This window comes from Pseudorasbora parva, chromosome 3 (genome assembly GCF_024679245.1).
Source record: "Pseudorasbora parva isolate DD20220531a chromosome 3, ASM2467924v1, whole genome shotgun sequence".
In the NCBI taxonomy this organism is placed as follows: Eukaryota; Metazoa; Chordata; class Actinopteri; order Cypriniformes; family Gobionidae; genus Pseudorasbora; species Pseudorasbora parva.
The window spans coordinates 20,801,235-20,821,520 of record NC_090174.1 but is presented as its reverse complement, the minus strand read 5'-3'; the positions used below and the strand labels follow the sequence as shown (position 1 = coordinate 20,821,520).

Here is a 20,286-nt window from a genome sequence, read left to right as displayed (position 1 = left end):
CTTACATGCTGAACTGAGTTCAGTGACATCATGATAAACCTACAACAGTTAAGCTTCTCCCACAGGGTCCTGTTGGTCTTCCTGGCCCCAGAGGAGTTGTTGGTCGTGAGGGTCTTGAAGGTGATCCTGGGGTTGATGGAGCCCTCGGGAAAGATGGAGTTAAAGGAATGCCAGTAAGACAATGAATGTAATTCTCAATGCTCTCAATGTAACACTTTATATGGCCCATGTGCTTTTTGTGGTTTGTGATGTTTTGGTTTGTTTTTCCTCTGTTAGGGTGAGCATGGAAGTGATGGAGAGGTTGGTCTGCCTGGAAAACCAGGTCCTCAAGGAAACACAGGTGTACAAGGTCTGCCAGGAATTCAAGGCTCTTTTGGGCCAAAGGTACCTTGCTTATTGCAACATAATATCATGACTTTGCGTAAACATAGACGCCACTTTCTAAAGCCAAGTAGCGTGTTATTTGTATGCATTTTGAGCTATCAGTGTTTATGTTTACGCCATGTGATTCCACATGTATGTCTACGCCTAAACAATCCATCATATCCACATGTATGTCTACGCCGTGTGATTCCGCCAAACTGATCCCACAGAATTATTATTTAAAGCCTAATTTTATTTTTGGAGCAACTAACTCCACTCCTAACCTAAACCTACCCACTCTCAACAATATAAAACACATAACAGGCAAATACATTTACAGTCACAAGTATATATTGCAAAAACGGACCAAAAAACTGTATAAAAGTATTAACTCATGTTGCATTCCAAGTCTTCTGAAGTCATACGATATCTTCATGTGAAGAACAGAGTTGATTATATTGTTTTAGTCGTTGAAATGATGATCGCACCCCTTTGTGAACAGAACGCACACACTCGTTCATATTTCTGATTCAAATGATACACACGTCACGACAAGTTTAGAATGAAGTGATCGGTCACGAGACACACGAGAACCAATGGCATTTTACAATCAAAGGTGACGTAATGATGCAATTGATGTGTGTGTGATGGGTAGGTTTAGGGGTAGGGGCAGTGTAGGGGGATAGAATGAAACGGCGTTGATAAACACGCTAAAAAGCAAATATGCGTCTTCATAACACGCCAAAATGGCATACGAATTGGCGTGTCATACATACGCCATTTCATGAGATCAGTCTGCTTATATGGATAATGACCCGCTCTTTATGATTGTGTGTCACCACTATCTGCATCTATCACAATATAAGTGGGTTTTAGCTTTTCACTTTGTTGTTACTTAGGGTGACAGGGGCATCTCTGGCCAAACTGGACCTCCAGGCAAAAGAGGATTTAATGGAGGAATGGGATTTCCTGGAAAACAAGGGGATCGAGGGGTCAAAGGGCAACCTGTAAGTATCCCTTCTCTGTTATCGATCCATTGCAAATATTTACAGGCTTTCCTGTAGCTCAAACAGTAGAGCGTGGCACTAGCAACGCCAAGGTCATGGGTTCGATTCCCAGGGAAAGCAAGAACTGACAAAAATGTAAAATGTGTACCTTAAAATTCAATGTTAGTCGCTTTGCATAAAAGCATCTGCCAAATGCGTAAATGTAAATATGACAAACACACCAACAAATGTTGCTCCGATGATGTCAGATTGCTATGATGAACCTCTAAAAATCAAACATAATTGCTGCAATCAGGCAGTAACTTCTTACACAGCTCTCTGAAATACTTGATTCTGACTAAACAATCAGAGCATTTTGACTGTTTAAAAGTGCACCTGCCTACACTGATATACTGGTTTGGATTCGGGGTATTAAAAAAAATTTAAGAAGTCTCTATGCACACCAAGGCTGCATTTATTTGATCAAAATAAATTTGAGAAAATTTGTAATATTGTGAAATATTTTTACAATTTAAAACAAGTTGTATTTTAATGTATTTAAAAAAATAAAGTAATTTGTTCCTGTGATTTCAAAGCTGAATGTTAAGCATCATTACTTCAGCCTTCAGTGTCACATGATGATCACCAAAATGGCATGTTTAAAACTTTTTTTCTGTGGAAAAAACTAAATCTTCATACCTTAAAATAGCTTGAATGTAACTATACACCATTGCTTCATTTAGTATACTTAAATTCATTAATATGCAAATTAGCCCCAACCAGTCTTGTGCAAAATTCATAATTTCACAATTGGCCTCAATTCAATTTATGAATTTGAATTTGAATTGAATTGACTCTGCCCCACAAAAAGTTGAATTTGAATTTGAATGGGAATGACAGGAAGTGGAATTAAATTAATGACAATTCAAAGAAATTCCACGGTCACACAACATAAAGAATGTGTTGAATCTCACATCCATTCAGTGTTAGGAAGGACTTTGGAAATGTAATTGCTTACTGTTATAAGTTACCCATTATAAATGTGGTTTGGAATACTTTATCAATGCAAAACAGTTTACTTTTAATATGATTAGTAACTAATTCAATTACACATTTCACCTCAGTAATACAACAATTGCATTCATTTTGTAATTTAATAACACAATTTCATTACACATATCTACACTGTAAAAATATTACACAGTATCTACTTTTTAAAAAAAATATGGTAACAATATAACATAATATTTAAGTAGTGTTTATCATGAATTAAATATTATTAGTGGAATGTGCTTTTTTAATTTAAGTTGACATTGAAAAAATATATCAATTAGAGTAAATAGAAATGTAATGTCAGTTTCAGTGAATAGTCAGTTTGATGCTGGCACAACTAGAAACAAACTTGTTATTGCACTAGCATTAGCAAAGTTATTGCTCACTGAACAAAGCAACAGTCTTAATAATAATAATAATACTTGCGGTTATTCACATCACAACCTAACCATAAGCTCTACTCTTCTGCACAATGGCAACGGTCAAAACTTTAACATAACAGAAAATATATCAAATGTCAAACATAAATGAACATTTTACATTAACAGATGTTTCCTTTCACTCAAACACACATTAAACAACACTTCATTTCAATATTAATCTCCATTTCCAGCCATATGCAAAGCATCCTGGAAACTAACAATGATTCATTTTTTTACAGTGTAGTCACACCTCAACCCTGCATACATTTTGTTCTAGATAATAAATATATTCCTTTAATTCAAAATTGAATACTTAATATATCCTGTTTTTGACATCAATTCAAATTCAAGAATTCAATTGGAATTTGGGAGTCATTCTCAATTCAATTCTGAATTGTGCACAAGCCTAGCCCCGACTCACTCACACCAGCACAGAATAGCTGATCCACTCGTTCAAGTTTACTATAGAAAATAATTATTAATTCAGAATGGTAATGAGTTTTATGTTTCTCTCTCAACGCCGGACACATAACAGTAATTGATATGATTAGTCTTTGGCTTGACTTTATCAAACAAATAATAATGTGTTGCTAATGTTACACAAACCATGTTCCTGTTCACCACCTCAGTCGCCTTCTAAAAATCTGCATCCTTGGTAACGCTCTGAACAACTTAGAACATGAGGAGAAAGGCATATAGTTCATCATAATATTGTATACGTACATCATATACATAACACAAAAAGCTATATTGCTAAATGTACCTAATTTTTCATATCAACAGAAAAATACTGGGATAACCTGGCTCCTCTTGAGACTATCCTGCTTCAGAGAATAGTTAATGAAAGACATCCGCACATTGATGGTATTGGTTACAAAATATTTGTGACATAGAGAACAACTAAGATTTCAAACCGCGTTTTTAAGACTGTCTGGTTCACTGCAGTTTTAAGGAGAAAATAATCAGCAATGGTCCATGGCTGATTATTTAGTGTTGACTCATGAATTTGCACATTTTCTCTTGAGGCATATTAAAAATATTATAGACATATAAACAACATTCATTTTCACCACAGGGGGTTGCAACATGTCCTCCAACCAATACGCCCATATAGGTCGTTTGTCACTTCCTTGAAATATGACCCATAGGAGTGTTTACTAAAGTTGCGCCCCTATCAACAATATTTGAATTAATTAAATACGACGCACAGGAGCATTTTCTAAATTTGTGCTCCTATTGACAGCAGGACACTTTCATTTTAAAGCATTTTTCACATATTTCAGGTTTTGCATAGCTCAGTTGGTAAAGCATTGCACTATACAACAACAACATGTAATCATGCGATCATGAGTTCGATCCCAGGGAACACATATGCTCATAAAGTGTGTATGCACTATAAATCACTGGGTAGGTTTAGGGATGGGGTGGGTGTAGTTGTAAATTAAAAAATATATATTTTTGCTAAATGGAAATATGACAAATGGTGGTAAAAAGTCCAGACATTGCATTAAAATGAACATGCATTTTGGTTGGTAACGACAGTCATACGCGAGTTCATGACGTCAGACGTAACACGACACTGTCATTGTTTGTACCATAGACAGTAAAAGAAATGGACAGAGCGTTCCCATAGACTTCAACGGCGGAAAATGAAGTCAGTTAGAGGCACTCACTTCCTGATGGCTGAGCGTACTACGCAGGCTCAGACTGAGCTTGACAATGTAGATGTGACGTGAGCCTCCTGTCTGACAGTTGTAGGTCATCTAGTAGTTGTGGAAAGTGAAATCTGAATCACGTTGTTTAAATAATGTGTTCGATTTATATAGCGCTTTTCAAGGCACTCAAAGCGCTTTACATTGAAGGGGGGAATCTCCTCAGCCACCACCAATGTGCAGTATCCACCTGGATGATGCGACGGCAGCCATTTTTCGCCAGAATGCTCAACACACACCAGCGGATTGGTGGAGAGGAGACCGAGTGATGAAGCCAATCAGGAGAGGGGGATTATTAGGAGGCCTTGAAGGACAGAGGGGCCAATGGGCAAATTTGGCCAGGATGCCGGGGTTACACCCCTACTCTTTTTCCGAAGGACATCCTGGGATTTTTAACGACCACAGAGAGTCAGGACCTCGGTTTAACATCTCATCCGAAAGACGGTGCTCTTCGTCAGTATAGTGTCAGGGTGATATGGCTGCAGGGTGATAAATGTTTTGTCCCGTTGCTTTTGGCTCACTATCGGCTTCTCGCCATTCTTCTCCCTTGACTTTATCGGACTTTATGTCTCCCCTGACTGCCTCATAGACAGTAAAAGATTGCTTCTGAGCGTCTTCTCTGTCTATACGGTAATTTCTCAACTGTGCGACAGTTGGTTATGACGCAATCGTTAGCCTATTTTTACAAAAACAGCTTCTACGTGTAAGTGATAGTGTAAGATACAAGGTAATGGAGCCTTTTATGCATTGTCGTGTTTCTTTAGAAATAAACAATGGACAAATGGAGTCTTTAAACGCCTCAGTTGTTTTGTGAACAGATGTAAAGTGATTCACTGTCAAAGTGACTCAAAAATGAATGGGAGTCAATGGGATGCTAACAGCAGGTGATGGCTTGGTTAGCAATGGCCGCCTCTATGGGTGAACCGCTTTCCGACTGCTAGATTACCCCCTTGGTTTTTACTCCACCTAGAGGGCATGACTTTTAAATGCAAATATTGGTCGTAATAAGGCGCTTGAAAAACAACCTATAGAGTCATATTTTTTTGGAGGACAGGTTGGGGGATCTTGAATGCATCCCTATTAAATGAAAGTGTTAAATAAAAAAATAAAAATCTGACCCTAAACTTTTGAACAGTGGCGTATATACGTTTTCAGTCTATTTAACAGTTAATGAATGAATGACAGCGACATTTCTTCAACACTTATTGTCACAAACTGTTTCTGCTACTGTTCTGTTTACATTTTTCTTTAGGGTGATACTGGTCAACAGGGATTTCCTGGGGTTTTTGGGATGTTTGGACCAAAGGTAAATTCACATATTGCACTACAGTTATCATATAAATTATAATTATAATAAAGATTGACCGTGTTACATATATCTATATGTATTGCTGGTATTGTTGTAAATGGTCTGTGCATTTTCCAAATAATAAAAAAGGTTCTCTTAATAAGTATTCATAATCTTTCTTCAAAATGTAATCTTTCCTCCACATTCTTTTTAACTAATGTTACCAAGCCCCTTTCCCCCAACCACCTGCCATATAGAGACTACAAGAATTCAAATCAAGTCCCTTCCTATATTATTTTCTAGCTGAATACCGTTTCACATAGAAATGTCACATTACAGAAGTAAAATGATGTCCTCTTTATTTTAAGTATCTGAAATGATTTCCTTTATATTGTTTTACCAAAGAAGCTAAAAGAGAAGATTTCCCCACAAATCAAATCTATTTCACAAAGTAAAGCTGTTTGATAATGCTTACATAAAACCTGTGACTAGTGACTAGTCTTGCGATTAATTAACAGTCTGAATAGAGAAAACACCTTTATGTGATTAATCAGAATCCAATTAATCAGGCAAACAGTAATTGTTTTCTTCTCATTTTAATGCTAACCCTTCAAGCAAACAGTGCAATCTACTGTAGCATTTCATCACAGCTGTAGAAGCACTGTAGCTCAAGATAAAAAAAGAACATCTTTAAGCAGCTTTGAGAGCTCTAGTTACACAACCAAAAGCTTTGTGATGACATTTGTGTCCGTTTAAGGCCAAACAGTTTTGACTTCCGTAAGTGTTTCTGTCATTCACAGGGGCCACCTGGAGACTTTGGCCCTGTTGGTATCCAGGGCCCAAAGGGTCCTCAGGGTTTAATGGTAAGTACCACTGTGAGAACTGTTCTGAAAACACACAATGAGATGGATGAAGAGTTCTTGATCAGCAACTACTGTAGGTGTTTCTTCTTTTAAGGGGATGCAAGGAGCCATTGGAGCTGTTGGTATCATTGGGCCTAGTGGTAACCCAGTATGTATGATCTGAATCACACAAGATGTTTCATAGGTGGTTTCTAATTGGGTGCATAATTGAAAAAAAATCCTTCTCTTCCTCTCTTTGTATTAGGGACCACAAGGAGACAAAGGACATAGAGGGGAAATGGTAAGAATCCTTTGGAATGCTGTACTTCTAATATGAAAGGTTCCTATATGTTCCTGTTTTAGACTGGCATTGACATTGGAACGAACATGCTTCTTGATTTATCATAGCGAAGTTTGTTAAAGAAGTAAAAAAATACTTTTGTAGCAGAATAATGTTAGTAAACATATCTACACCACTCACACTGTTGGGAGTGGCTTTTAGATTAACTTCCTGCCAGCATTTAAATAAAAAGTTGGCTGTTTCCCGCCAGAGTTTTTGATCATTTTCAAAAAATGTCATGGCCCCCAGAATATTTTGTGGCATATCTGAACAATGCAATATACCAAAAGAAAGAACTGCGAGAAAAAAAAGAGCAAAAAAAATTCTAGCTTCATGCATTCATTTTTATCAACATAAAAAAGCTACATTTTAAACAAAAAGCTGAGAAAATTTGTTTTTGTCAGACTGCATCTTGATCAGATTTAGAACGATGATCAAAACCTAGATGACGTAGATCGACTCTTCAACACACAAATATTGCACAGTTCTGTAACTCATCCTGGGTTGACATTTTAATCAGTAACATTAGGCAGTTTTGATTTTTTTTATGCGGGTTGTTGATGGTCGTGTTATTTTACATATGCAAATGATTATTTATCACTATCACTTGTTTCTGCTTCTTTTCCTGTGTTTTGATCAGGAGATTCAGTACTCTTTCAGAAAATGTGTAATAGCACCAAGAGATAACTTGTCAATGGCAGGGAAAGAGTTAATATGTAAATATGTGCTGGGCGCTTTTCTCTCAATGACAAAATAAACATACAACACAAATGACAGCAGTGAGAAAACTGCAGTTAATAAAGCATCTAGTCATATGAATGTGGATATGTTTGCACAAGCTTTGCAATGTGGCAATCCATTCAAGTCATGTTTATTTATGTAATTGTCGCATCCAATTAGAGCTACAACTTCAATTTGTATTATAAAGCAGCTCCCCAGTGTGTTAAATAAAATTTAAAAAATCCAAGTGCACTCAAATATTCACTCTAAAAGTTCCCAGAATGCATGGGAAATCTTGTAACTGGGAACGTGTGTTGCAGGTAATTGAATCATTTATGTTCATGATGATCTGATTCACACTATTTGGAAATAGAGAGTGGAATGAGACTTAGCCTGAGACACTTTAAATGTACATTCAGATTAGTAGGGAGTGAATTCAATATTGAAAATGATTTCCCACTGAAAGTAACATTTTGTGTTTCTCCTTTTGTTTTAAATAGGGGGCTCAGGGACCCATGGTATGTTTCCCCAATGTCCTTCAATGCTACTACCCATGTATATTTAGATCAATTAAATTGGTACTGTTTAACTAACATAAAAATGTCCTTCTCACCATCATTTAGGGACCTCCAGGTCCTCGGGGACCACCTGGACCTAAAGTAAGTAGTCTTGATGCATTTTACAAACCAATGCATACTATGTGTCATGCTTAAGTTTAGCATTTAACTGAAGCTTATAGTAATCAGTACTTTGTTTCTTCATCTCTCATTGGTTTTATAGGGGCTTCCTGGTATATCTTTTTCTCGTGTAAGTATGCCTAGAATATATTAAGATATATTTGTTTGTCTTGGACATTTGAGAGTGTGTGTATGTAACAGGAAGTAAGTGCACAAGGCTGTCTGATAAATGCCAATGCTCAGTGCCGCAAAGACCGCATGAGTGGGTATTGGTAATTACAAAACCCGTCTTCGGCGCAATAATTCCGATCTTTCTTGTATTCATACTCTTGTGTAATCGATGCCCCATCCTAAATGAATCCGTCTCTTCCGTGATACCATGAAATTTTGAATATTCCAATCTAATATGATTTCCGACCTGTAAGGTTGCCAGAATAATAATCTTACACGGTGTGTTAATAGGCCAGAGGAGAACTGGCACCCCGACTGAGTCTGGTTTCTCCCGTGGTTTATTTTTCTCCATCATGCCCCGATGGAGTTTTGGTTCCTTGCCACTGTCGCCTTTGGCTTGGCTTGCTCAGTTGGGGACACTAAAATTATGATCTAAGTTATTCAACTTATTATACAAATAAAATGTATGAATTAGGTCTAATTTAATTCTATAAACTATAATACTGATCTGCCAACATTGTCGCTATATGATAAATTAAAATAAGCTGATAACATCACTGTTTTCTCCAGTACGACTGTACATTCAAATCGAATTTTGTCGCAATATTATCCTGTTTGACACTGTGAAGCTGCTTTGACACAATCGTGATTGTAAAAGCGCTATATAAATAAAGTTGATTGATTGATTGATTGATTGATTGATTGATATTGGGACAGGCCCTCCTTGTCAAGAAAACGGTTCTCATCCAAATAAACACCTGCTTAGATGAAATTACAAACAGAAGTAATTAAAGCTGCAAACAATGAGGAAAGGGCCTCCACACCCATGCCACCATCACCCAAGGGCTTTAGGAAAAAGAGCACGCAACAGCACGAAAAAATGCAAGGGCAATGCATTTAAGTATATAAAAATAGGAGGACTATGTCAGTCTTTTGTATTTGCCTCACTTCCTGCTACCAACTGGTGGCGCTCTGACTATAACTAAATGTTAGCATGAAGATGTCTTCAGGCCAGGGCACTTATCAAACATATGAAGTTTGAGGCAGATTGTATGCTTAAGTTACAACAACTTTCTGTTTTGTGACTTTAATAGCATGCTTTAGCACTCAGCTAAGTGTTGCTAGCATGTTTTAGAAAGTTCCTAGCATGTTTAGTACTCAATTGCATATTTTAGTATGTTGCTAGTAGTGCATCACAGTGTTAAATGTGCCCTAGAATGATTTGAAACAATATGTTAAATTGTTCTCTGATATCTAGGATGTAATGCTCTATTTTAGCCTTATTTGGAAGGGTCATGAATATTAATGTTGAGCTCTGCTCTGATTGGCTTATTTCAGCAGCTCACAGCAGTTCGGCTGTTCAGCTCATGAGTCCTGACCGTCCTGACAGAACACAGGCCGACTAAATGACAGTTAAAGCAAAACATCTCAAATGCTGGATAAAATGCAGCTTACTTGTTTATTGGTGTTTCACTGTTTTCAGATCATCCACGCGCGCGAGAAAGAGCTCGTGTTCGTGCGGTTGCCAATTTTCAGTAATCAAATCCCCCAAACAGAGCTTTTTTGTGAAAAAAAACGTGTGCTATCCGGTGTTTTACCTAATCATGTCCAATCTGGCAACCATATGCACGCAAGCTCTCTTTCTCGCGCGCGGATGATCTGAAAACACCAATAAACAAGTAAGCTCCATTTTATCAATCTCCATTTAAGATGTTCTGCTTAAAGTGTGTCATTCAGCCTACATTTTAGACTTGTCTTTTTTCGTCAACGATATTGCATGTTTATATAACGTTAGTCACAATGTAGGCTAGGGTTACGGAGTGACAAAATCAAATAGGAAAAAACATCATAGGAAGCACCATACTTCAGTTCTCAAAAATATAAATATAAAACTTATATGTTTACAAAATTAATAGCCTTGTCAAATGACTATCGTTTTAACTTATATGATGTATATGTGAAGTGAAGTGTGTCCATGCGAGCAGCTTGTTTACCTGATGATTCGCTCCATCATTTCCACCTGACAATGAACATGATTTGACAGATGCAAATGTTGGGGCATGCATATAAATGATGCCCTACGCTTGCATCACAGTTGAGTTTATGTTGAGAAGCACTTTTTTTTCCGTGGTGTTTTGAATTCACAAGATTTACATAAGAAGTAGGAGGCAATGGTGTTTGAGACTCACAGTATGTGATGTCCATGTACTGAAATCTTATTATTTCACCATGGCTAGGTTAATTACATTTTTCATTCTAGGGCACCTTTGAACACTTCACTTCCTCTTGCCAGTGGATGGTGCTATTACTATAACTGAATATTGCCATATAGATGTGTTCAGGGCAGGACTCTTCTCAAACGTGAAGTTTGGGGGATGTTGGACATTTTATGCCTTACGCCTGTTTCACACCGCAAGCGTGAGCAGCGCGTGAGCTGCACTTCAGCGTAACTACACCTTGACTGCAGCTGCAGACGCGCGAGTGTATTCACACTGGAAGCGTTGGTGCAGCGTCACAGCAGCGGCTCCCACAATGATAGAGCCTATACCTGTCTGAGTATTAAATACTAAACTAAAATAAATAATTATATTTTCTGCCTAGTTTACTTTACTTTTTATAATACTTTCACCCAAACTGAATAATTAAAACAAGTTTAAATGGGTAAATCTTCTACAGATGATTTTTATTCTTCGTTTTATTTTTCTGCATTTTTGAGCGCTTTTGTGATATTATATTTATTTTGTCCATCAAAAGTGTGCTTTCGTTTTGCACCGTGACTGCAGCTGCAGACCGAGAGCCTTTACCTGTCTGAGTATTAAATACTAAACTAAACGAAAGTTTGTTATATTTTCTGGCTAGTTTACTTTATTTTTTATAATCATAACCATACTTTCACCCAAACTCAATAATCAAAACAAGTTTAAATTGCTAAAATCTTCCACAGATATTTTTATTCTTCGTTTTCTTCTCTGACATACTCCAGTTATTGTTCAAATACACTACACGTGCTTCCTGTGTGCATTTTAGGCACTTTTTGTGTGAAATCACATTTATTTTGTCCTTTAAAAGTGTGCTTTCACTTTAATTGAGCGTCAGAAGCGTCAGCAGCGCAGCAAAAATAGGCTCGCAGCCGAAACCCCCGCTTCACTGCTGCTCACGCGACGCTCCTGCTTGACGCTCACGTGCTGCTCCTGCTCCCGGTGTGAATGCACTCATGGGCGCCGAAAAAAATACGCGCTGCTCACGCGCCGCTCACGCTTGCGGTGTGAAACGGCCGTTATACTTACAACAGCCTCTTGTTTAATGGCGAAACATCAGAATTTGTCAGGCCGTCACGGACACAGCGTTCAACGAAAACGCAAGATCTTTGCAATTTATCATTGCTATGGCCTTAAGATTAGACTGACCAAAAATTATTTTGATCTGATTAAATCTATTGATTCTGATTAAATTGAGGCTCTTAATTTAAATGTTGTAGGTGCCACTATTGAGACATTTTGCCACACCTAATTCTGAAACCAATATCCGATGTATACTGCCACTTCTGACGCATGTGCAAAGTTTCATGAGTTTCATTCTATTGCTTCTATTATAAGACTGTCTGGATTGCTGTTATGAGCTTTCTGAAAATGTCTCACCTGATGAAAGTGCCTGTCCGCTTTGTTCTACTAAAATAAAAGACAGTCGATACACCATATGTGGTGTTTGAAAAAGACTTTTTTCTCTTAAATCATATACTGTTTGCCTTCCTTTATAGTCTTACATTACTTTGTTTTCTCTTAGGAAAATGAGGCTCTTGGTGCTCGTTCACAGGTTTTTGATCCCCGTTCTACATTAAGGTCTGAGGTAGGTGCCAATAATGTTCAAAAAGTGTAAAAGCTTCTGTGTTAGTGCTTAGTTTTAGTTTGCGATATCACTGACCTTATCGAATTAACATGACCTCAAAGCATTGAACTCAGCCTCTTCTGTGGCATCTTCACTTAGAGGCAAAAGGTAAGAGTTTGTTATGTATTAATAACTTTTTATTGCCAATGTGTGTACATCCTAGGGTTTGTATGATTTTTTTTTTATGTAAAAGACTTAGGATGTTTTTGCTGGGATGAGACGTTTATGTGCGCTATGTGAGCCTTGTTTCCATTGAATAATGTGAAAGGAATGCTACAAGGCTCAGGATAATGCAGAAAGAGCCATTCTGTACCGTTACGTCAGTGTCATACACAGAAAAGGGAGTAATTCAAACTATAGTCTAAGAGATCTATATATTCTAATCTGTAGTCTCAAGTATATTTTATAATCAAACTATCATAACACTGTCATTTTATTAAATAAATAAATGATTTTAATTACCTCATCTGTCGACATGATGCTGGTGAATTTCAGAGCTGGTGCAAACATCCACATCGCTATGATCAGATGTAGACTGGGTAAACCCAGCCTGATCTGCTGGCGATTTGATTTCGCCCAGCAACTCAGCAACTCAACTCAGAATGTACTCAACTGTACATTCATTTCTACTGCTTCTGTTACACTTTTGTGGGAACCAATCACAGACTGGCTTATCCACCTGGCGCGCTATTGGCGGGTTTAACACGATGACATATAAAGAAACAATGGGTCGTTTTATATTTTAAGACAATTGTAAGTATCCAATCAATGCCATATCAACGATTAAAGGTTTTGTCGGTACACTATATATTTGTTTATATTATTTTAATAATGGGAACTATTTTTTTCTCCTTATTGGTACCTTTTCTGGGGGTCAATTTGATTTACCAAATGATGTTTAGAACTCATCCCAAACTAAGTGTAGTACCATACTGTGGTACGGAACGTCTCGGTTCCGTATGTTACCCTCGTTCCCTGAAGGAGGGAACGGAGACGTTACGTTAATGACTGACGTAATGTGATGTCGCACCTTGGGCACGTGTCTGGGCTGTGGTCTTAGGACAATGTGAGAGTTAGCAGGGCCGAATTCTAGGCATGCTTCATCCACCGAAAACGCTTGCACATACCCTACTCTCTTGATGGAAGCCAATGAAGTCTGGAGTACTGTCTTCAACGACATCATTTTTAACTCAGCTTACTGCATAGGTTCAAAGGGCACTCTCTGCAGTGCCATAAGCACCAGAGAAAAGTTTCAAGAGGGTACGACGTAAAAGCAAGGAGGATTTAACCTTGTCACTCAGGAACCTGATAACTTGCTTTCCTACTGACTTATCTTTGACTGCATCGTGATGTGTAGCAATTCTGGCAACATGCACTTTCAGGGGGAAGGAAGACAGTCTTCACTCCAAATCCTCTTCCAGGAAGGAAAGCACAGTTCTGATCAGGCATCTTCGGGGGCCTTACCGTTGAAAAGGGCACCACTCGATAAACAGGTTCCACTTCAAAGTGTAAGCCTGCCTTGTAAAGGGCTGTGACGACCTCTGCTGTTGGTCTTAGGTATTGCGGCTTGGTACCTTTCACAAAAACTAACAGTCAATCGGATATTCCTGTGACCAGTGCTTCAGGCCCTCCTTTAAAAAGAGATCTCCAGCTGAGCCAAGGAGGGACTTTGGCTTTGGGAACTTTGGACTTTGTTTAGTTTTGGACTTTGCTTGTGTTTCCAGTAGGACCAGTACTTAGACCAGTACTTGCTTGCCTCGTTGCAGCAATCGCACTTGGATTCAGACATCAGCATACGTGCCCAGTGTGAAAGCCCTCATAGTCATAGGGTAGTCTGCAATACATTACAGACCATCTTGACATTGTTTCATTCCATTTCATAGATGTATCAAGATACTGACCTTCCAATGCTGGACCAGGAAACCGAGATCTTTAAGACTCTTCACTACCTCAGCATCCTGATCCACAGCATCAAAAACCCACTGGGCACGCAGGAGAATCCAGCCAGAATGTGCAGAGATCTGTTTGAATGCGAACAGAAGTTGAATGATGGTGAGTACATGATGTTAATTTTATTAATGTCATTGTTAATGTCATTGTTTAATCTCTGTGATGTTCTTTATAGCTAAATTAACACAACCAATTATGTAAAATAATAAAGGTAGCTAATAGCCAATTGCAGTTGTAGTTTGTCATGTGTGATAGGAATGAATAGAATAGGAATGGACTCATTCATTTTATTTTTATCCTGTTTCTTCACCAAAGGCACTTATTGGATAGATCCTAACCTGGGCTGCTCCTCTGACAATATTGAAGCGATGTGCAACTTCACCAACGGTGGTCAAACCTGCCTTAAGCCAGTTGCTGTGTCCAAGGTCTTTAAAGCCGGCAATCAAAATAATAATATCGTAATCGGCATAATAATTTAAATGTCCATATTTCAGGAAGCTCTGATTTTTTTGTCCATTTCTCTATAGAAAAGTTCACTCAAAATTGAAAATCTGTCTGCATTTCTTCCTGCTCATATTGTTCCATTGTTCTAATTTATCGATTATGCTGTTATTTCTTTCCTAAAGTTGGAGACTGGAGTGAGTCTGATCCAGATGAACTTCATCCACCTCCTGAGCTCAGAGGCTGTGCAGATCATCACCATTCACTGTCTGAACATCTCTGTTTGGGCAGCAGGGGATTCCAAAACACCTTCCTCTAGTTCAGTGTACTTTAAAGCCTGGAACGGACAGATAATCGAGTCTGGGGGATTCATCGAGCCTGATCTGATAAAGGATGAGTGCTGGGTATGCTTAAAATAATGCAGGGTTTGTAACCCAAACGAGAGTTTGTAAGGAAACTGCAGGGAGTTTGTGAGCTGATGGAAAGCTAAAAATTAACATATATAAATGGGACTGTGTAATAATCGTGATATAGCTTTGAGTGATTATTAAATCAAAGGCTGCAACCCGGGTGTAACATAATAGGGCTGTTTGGCAAAGTAAAAACTATTTTACACGTCATTATTAGATTACCTCATTTTTTCAATTGATTCTTTCACCTTTTATCCTCTCAGATCACAGATGGCCGATGGCATCAGGCACAGTTCATTTTCCGGACACAGGACCCATACTTACTGCCCATTGTGGATATCTACAACTTGCCCAGCACTAAACCAGGCTCACATTACCACCTGGAGGTGGGCCCTGTATGCTTTTTATAAAGAAAGAAACAATGGAAGCCTTAAAATACCCCTGATCAACAGGATTACAGAGAGCTTCTCTTACCCTAGAGGCCAACAAAACTTGAGTTTTGTACCTCTCCTCTCAAGCATGGACCTCAGCCTTGAAACATGAGAAAAGAGGAATCTAGAGCAGCTTTGGAGAAAACAAGACTTCTTATGCAAGCAGCTCGAGATGACAGATGCTGTCTTTTCAGAGCAAAACAAGGCCTGGATGTGTGGTTAGAGGTGCTTATTAAACTCTTCGAAGTCTTAATTTATTCACAGTTGTGTTTTTCGCACATGATCTATTTGGACAAGCTATAAGGAGCTTGTCATTCATCTGTAATTAAGTACTTATTTTGTATTCTATAGTTATACATGATCATGTGTATTTATACATGTACATGTGTGTGTATGTATATTTTCTGTAAAGTGCAATAGCGAATGAACAGATTCTTTAAAAAAAGAAGAATCTTCTGTTTGGCTGTTCTACGTGGGGTTTACTGTCACTCATATCATTCAATTCAGGTTCATTGTCGTGTGTACTTGTGTATATCTGCGGGTCACACGTACACACACACACATATGCATTCATTCATAGCCAGAATATGAGTCAAGGTGAATCCAAACTTGAAAAGTTACTTGTAAACATCTACCTCCCATCTCGAATTTGTTTGGTGTTTTGGGACATAACGTTTTAAAGAAATGGATTCACATGCATTTAACTCCTGTGGTTAGATTTCTGTTTCCATCAAATGTTTTTAACTTAAGTGCCTTTTATACCTTGAAAGGGAATATTTTTGTATACATTTTTTTTAAAAAAAGGAATGTTAACAATCTTTTTTACCAGCCAAAAATATTTTGAATCTTTTATTCTGCCTTGTTTGTACAAATATTTGAACTTTAAAGGCACAATAACTTTTTATTATAGCAGACAATGTGTTTTCATAAACCATTGTGCTTTTTATCATTCAGCTGTAGGCCTTTACATCAAGTACATATTTGCAATTGCATAAGCCCTATCTGACTGCAGAAGTAATTGTTTGACATGGAAAATATGCTCTGCTCTGTCAAAATTACTGATTTTTGTGTCTTTGTTGAGGTGTGTGTACAAATAACAAACCTGAGTTGTAATATTACTGTTGCTGATCAAAATCGGAGCACTAGATTCTACCATTATATTAGGTTTGTCATGAGCAACAGCTTTGACATCATGGTGAGTTAATTATTTCAATATCTGTGATCAAAATGAGTAATGTATGAAATTCTTGTGAAATATTTGTTGTTTTGATCAAAACTGTCAGGAACCATCTTATCTTGCCGCAAGGGGTTGTTAAATATCTGTTCTTTATATGTGTAAATTTGAGGTCTCACCGTAATGCATGTTGTGATTTCAGAGAAAGAGGTGGATATTCTTATAATGAATATTTTTACATTACCTCCAGCAAAAACCAAAGAACAAAGATTTCAGTTTTGTGTAAATTAAACCAAATTGATACCACAGAAATATAAGTATGGAGGACAGCAGCCCTTATATCTGTCTGTCTGAAGTGTCTTTTTTGGCCATTCAAATAAATAAAGAATGATGAAAACATGCTGACAATGTTCATTCCCACCCTCGCTTTGTTCCGAACCCATATATGCTGTTGTTTTATCAATTAAACACAAAAATAGAAAGCTTGAAGAATCTTTACAACACTCTTGACCATATGAGGACAGTTCAGACTGACCATGGACAATTTAAAAAATGTATGCGCACTGGATTCATTGGGCAATGGACACACCACCGATTGGGGTGCTTCACAATCGAAAGGCAAGTCAGCCATCGGTTCACGTCCTTCATTCTGATCATTTTGAAGGAGGCACCTAGTGTATACTTTGCAGCTTTTAATCACCCACAATCCTTTGCACACTTTCTAAAGGACGAAAAAGCTTGTCCAATTTCATTATGGAATGTGAGAGAAATATTTTTCTCTGAGATGAATGCATACATGTTATCTTTAGTTTTGCTGTAGCTACATTAATTCAGTTAAGCCACTGGGAGAAAGTCTTTTTCCAAAATTAAGTTTTAATAGTTTTTTTTTTTTCATGACCGTGGGGGCGGAAACGTGTGACAAAGCCATGCACACTTACTAGAGCGTGGATATGTCCGAAAATGCCCCCTATACTATTAAATAGCCACTATGGTAAAGCCATTTGTAGTGATATCCGAAACTATAGTGGACCAAAATAATGTAATCCCACAATGCACCGCAATGACAACTGGATAACCGACGTGCACTTAACTACAGATGGTCTCATTATTGGGAGATACGAGGGTCTGTGGCCGACTTGACCATTGGAGATAACAGCTAACTAGGATCCCGTGTGCCTTGACAACCAATCACATTACAGCCTTGACGCCATTAGCTGCGTCTGAAATCTTAGGCAGCTAACTTGTTGCCTCACTTAATTGTTTAATGATCATTAATGGTTTATCTGACTTCACTTGTACAAATACGAACAATTTTACATAAAGCATCATTAGGAAAGACCACCTCAAACCTAAACCTAAAATTGTTCAAAAATGTACGAGTGAGGTCATGCAGATTTGTCACGAGCATAAAATATGTATGAATTGTTGTGTTTTTGACAAAATTACTATTGGTGTAATTGAACATTCCAACGCAATCTCATTTACATTTAGGCTACACTAACCATAGCTTTGACACCTAAAATCTTTCTGTTTTTGCTTAACTGTTTCGAAATGAAATACACAGGATTTGGGGATATCAAATGCAGTGAAGGATATATCTATGCTGCCTTAAAAGATCAATCAGATGAAGTTATCTCAGGAGACAGGAAGTGAAGTTAGCATTAGATTCAGATGTGAGGCCTTGGAATGCAAAGGCAACATTTTTAAGATTTCAGACGCAGCCAAAAGTTGCATCCAAAAACATATGCAGTTGACTTGTTGCCTTGCTGCCCTATCAGGCAATGACTCTGCAGTCAGCAATTACGCACAACCTCATGAAACTGACTTCGGACAGACTTCTGAAGGCATTGTAATGGCTTAATGATCAAAAGCAAAATAGAGCGAGCTTTGATAACTAAGCAAATATTTAGTAATTTCTCGATAGAAATTATATCAGAAGTGGAAAACATAGGTCAAAAACGTCAGCAACTGCAACTTTCAGACACCATTTTTTTTTTCTGTCACCAAATGGAATGCATAGGACTGTGGGATATAAAAGGCAGTGAAGGATCTATGCTGCCTTGAAAAATCCATCAGATGAAGGTATCTCAGGAGACAGGAAGCTAACAGTAAATTCAGACGGGCCTTGATGCCTTCCTATGCATCCTCCAAAGTCAGCATTTTTACGTTTTCTGATGCAGTCATAAAATTTGTGCGGCAGTCAATCATTGTTTGCGGATGCCATGAATGAGTGCCATAAACTAAATCAAAACTGTGCAAAATTGTCAGTGACTCTCAATATAGATCCAAAATGAATGTTTATGAACAAACATGTTGAAGATCAGCTGATGGGCAGTCGATTAATGAAATGATAAGCTATTTATGCAGCATTATCATATAAAACAATTTGTTTAAAACTGAAAGGAAAAAAATCTAAATATGCGTTGCGATAAGATTACCATGTAATTGGTAAAGGCCTAACCAGAGACATATGCACACAATCAATTACTAAACTAAAATAACAGCTTAACTGAAACTGTTCCAACAGTTCTATATCTTGATCTTAATGGTAACACTTCACCGTAAGGTTTCATTAACATTATGAACTACTTTAGTTAACATAAACTAAGGATGAACAATATTTTTACAGCATTATTAATCTTTAGGTTATGTTAATTTCATCATTTACTAATAGATTATTAAAATCAGAAGTTGTAATTGTTATCATTAATTAATGCACTGTGAATTAACATAAACAATTAACTGTATTTTTATTAACTAACATTAAAAAATATGAATAAATACTGTAACTAATGTATTGCTCATTGTTAATATTGGTTCATGTTACTGAATACATTAACTAATGTTAACAAACAAGACCTGATTGTAACGTGTTACAAACCTAATGCTTTTTTTTTTTATGAGTATTTCTGAAAAGTCACCAGAAACACATTTCCTAATAGATAGGCATAATTTTCACTGACCCTTGATAAGATCTCAAAATCGTTATGAGGTTGAGTCATTTATACCCCTATGTGTAAACATTTCCAGTTGAGATATGACTATATGGCCCTTAATAACCCAACCGCAGGGACACACACAAGGCCCAGAGAAAGAGCGAAAGAGAAAGAGAAAGATATCCATCAGCGTTAGCTATCATTCATCTCAAAGGAATGTGCTCAGCTCGATCAGGATCCCTCAAAAGTATTTTTGAAAAGTTATCAATGGAGAAAGATGGTATTAGAACCAGATGGTGTATTTAAGACATCATCAGCAGGGGATGATGGGGAAATAGTTATCAGCAAACCTTTGAAATAATTTGTCCTGTTTATATTTAAAGCTATTTTAGTAGATAAAGCATAATTATCTCCTTTAGCATTTGATAGGGGTCAATTCAGGTTGATTGGGAGACTTAGACTTTCTATTCATCTCGATGGCAAAA

At 37.5% G+C, this 20,286-nt stretch overlaps 1 protein-coding gene across 2 annotated transcripts in view; it reads left to right on the top strand.

Moving 5' to 3' along the window:
• The window catches only part of col27a1b (collagen, type XXVII, alpha 1b), a 133,607-nt gene extending 117,125 nt beyond the window's left edge, over positions 1-16,482 (top strand). The window contains exons 47-61 of one of the 2 annotated variants that reach the window (XM_067438081.1): positions 66-173; positions 277-384; positions 1,263-1,370; positions 5,789-5,842; positions 6,625-6,687; positions 6,782-6,835; positions 6,932-6,967; positions 8,227-8,244; positions 8,350-8,385; positions 8,507-8,533; positions 12,358-12,420; positions 14,343-14,511; positions 14,725-14,834; positions 15,036-15,254; positions 15,524-16,482. In XM_067438081.1, coding sequence (XP_067294182.1) covers positions 66-173; positions 277-384; positions 1,263-1,370; positions 5,789-5,842; positions 6,625-6,687; positions 6,782-6,835; positions 6,932-6,967; positions 8,227-8,244; positions 8,350-8,385; positions 8,507-8,533; positions 12,358-12,420; positions 14,343-14,511; positions 14,725-14,834; positions 15,036-15,254; positions 15,524-15,670 — 1,320 coding nt within the window. In that variant the 3' untranslated portion in view covers positions 15,671-16,482. Of the gene's footprint in view, positions 1-65; positions 174-276; positions 385-1,262; positions 1,371-5,788; positions 5,843-6,624; positions 6,688-6,764; positions 6,836-6,931; positions 6,968-8,226; positions 8,245-8,349; positions 8,386-8,506; positions 8,534-12,357; positions 12,421-14,342; positions 14,512-14,724; positions 14,835-15,035; positions 15,255-15,523 lie in introns of those variants that run through there. The other variant, XM_067438083.1, reaches the window with a different exon arrangement.
• Positions 16,483-20,286: the final 3,804 nt, after the last annotated feature.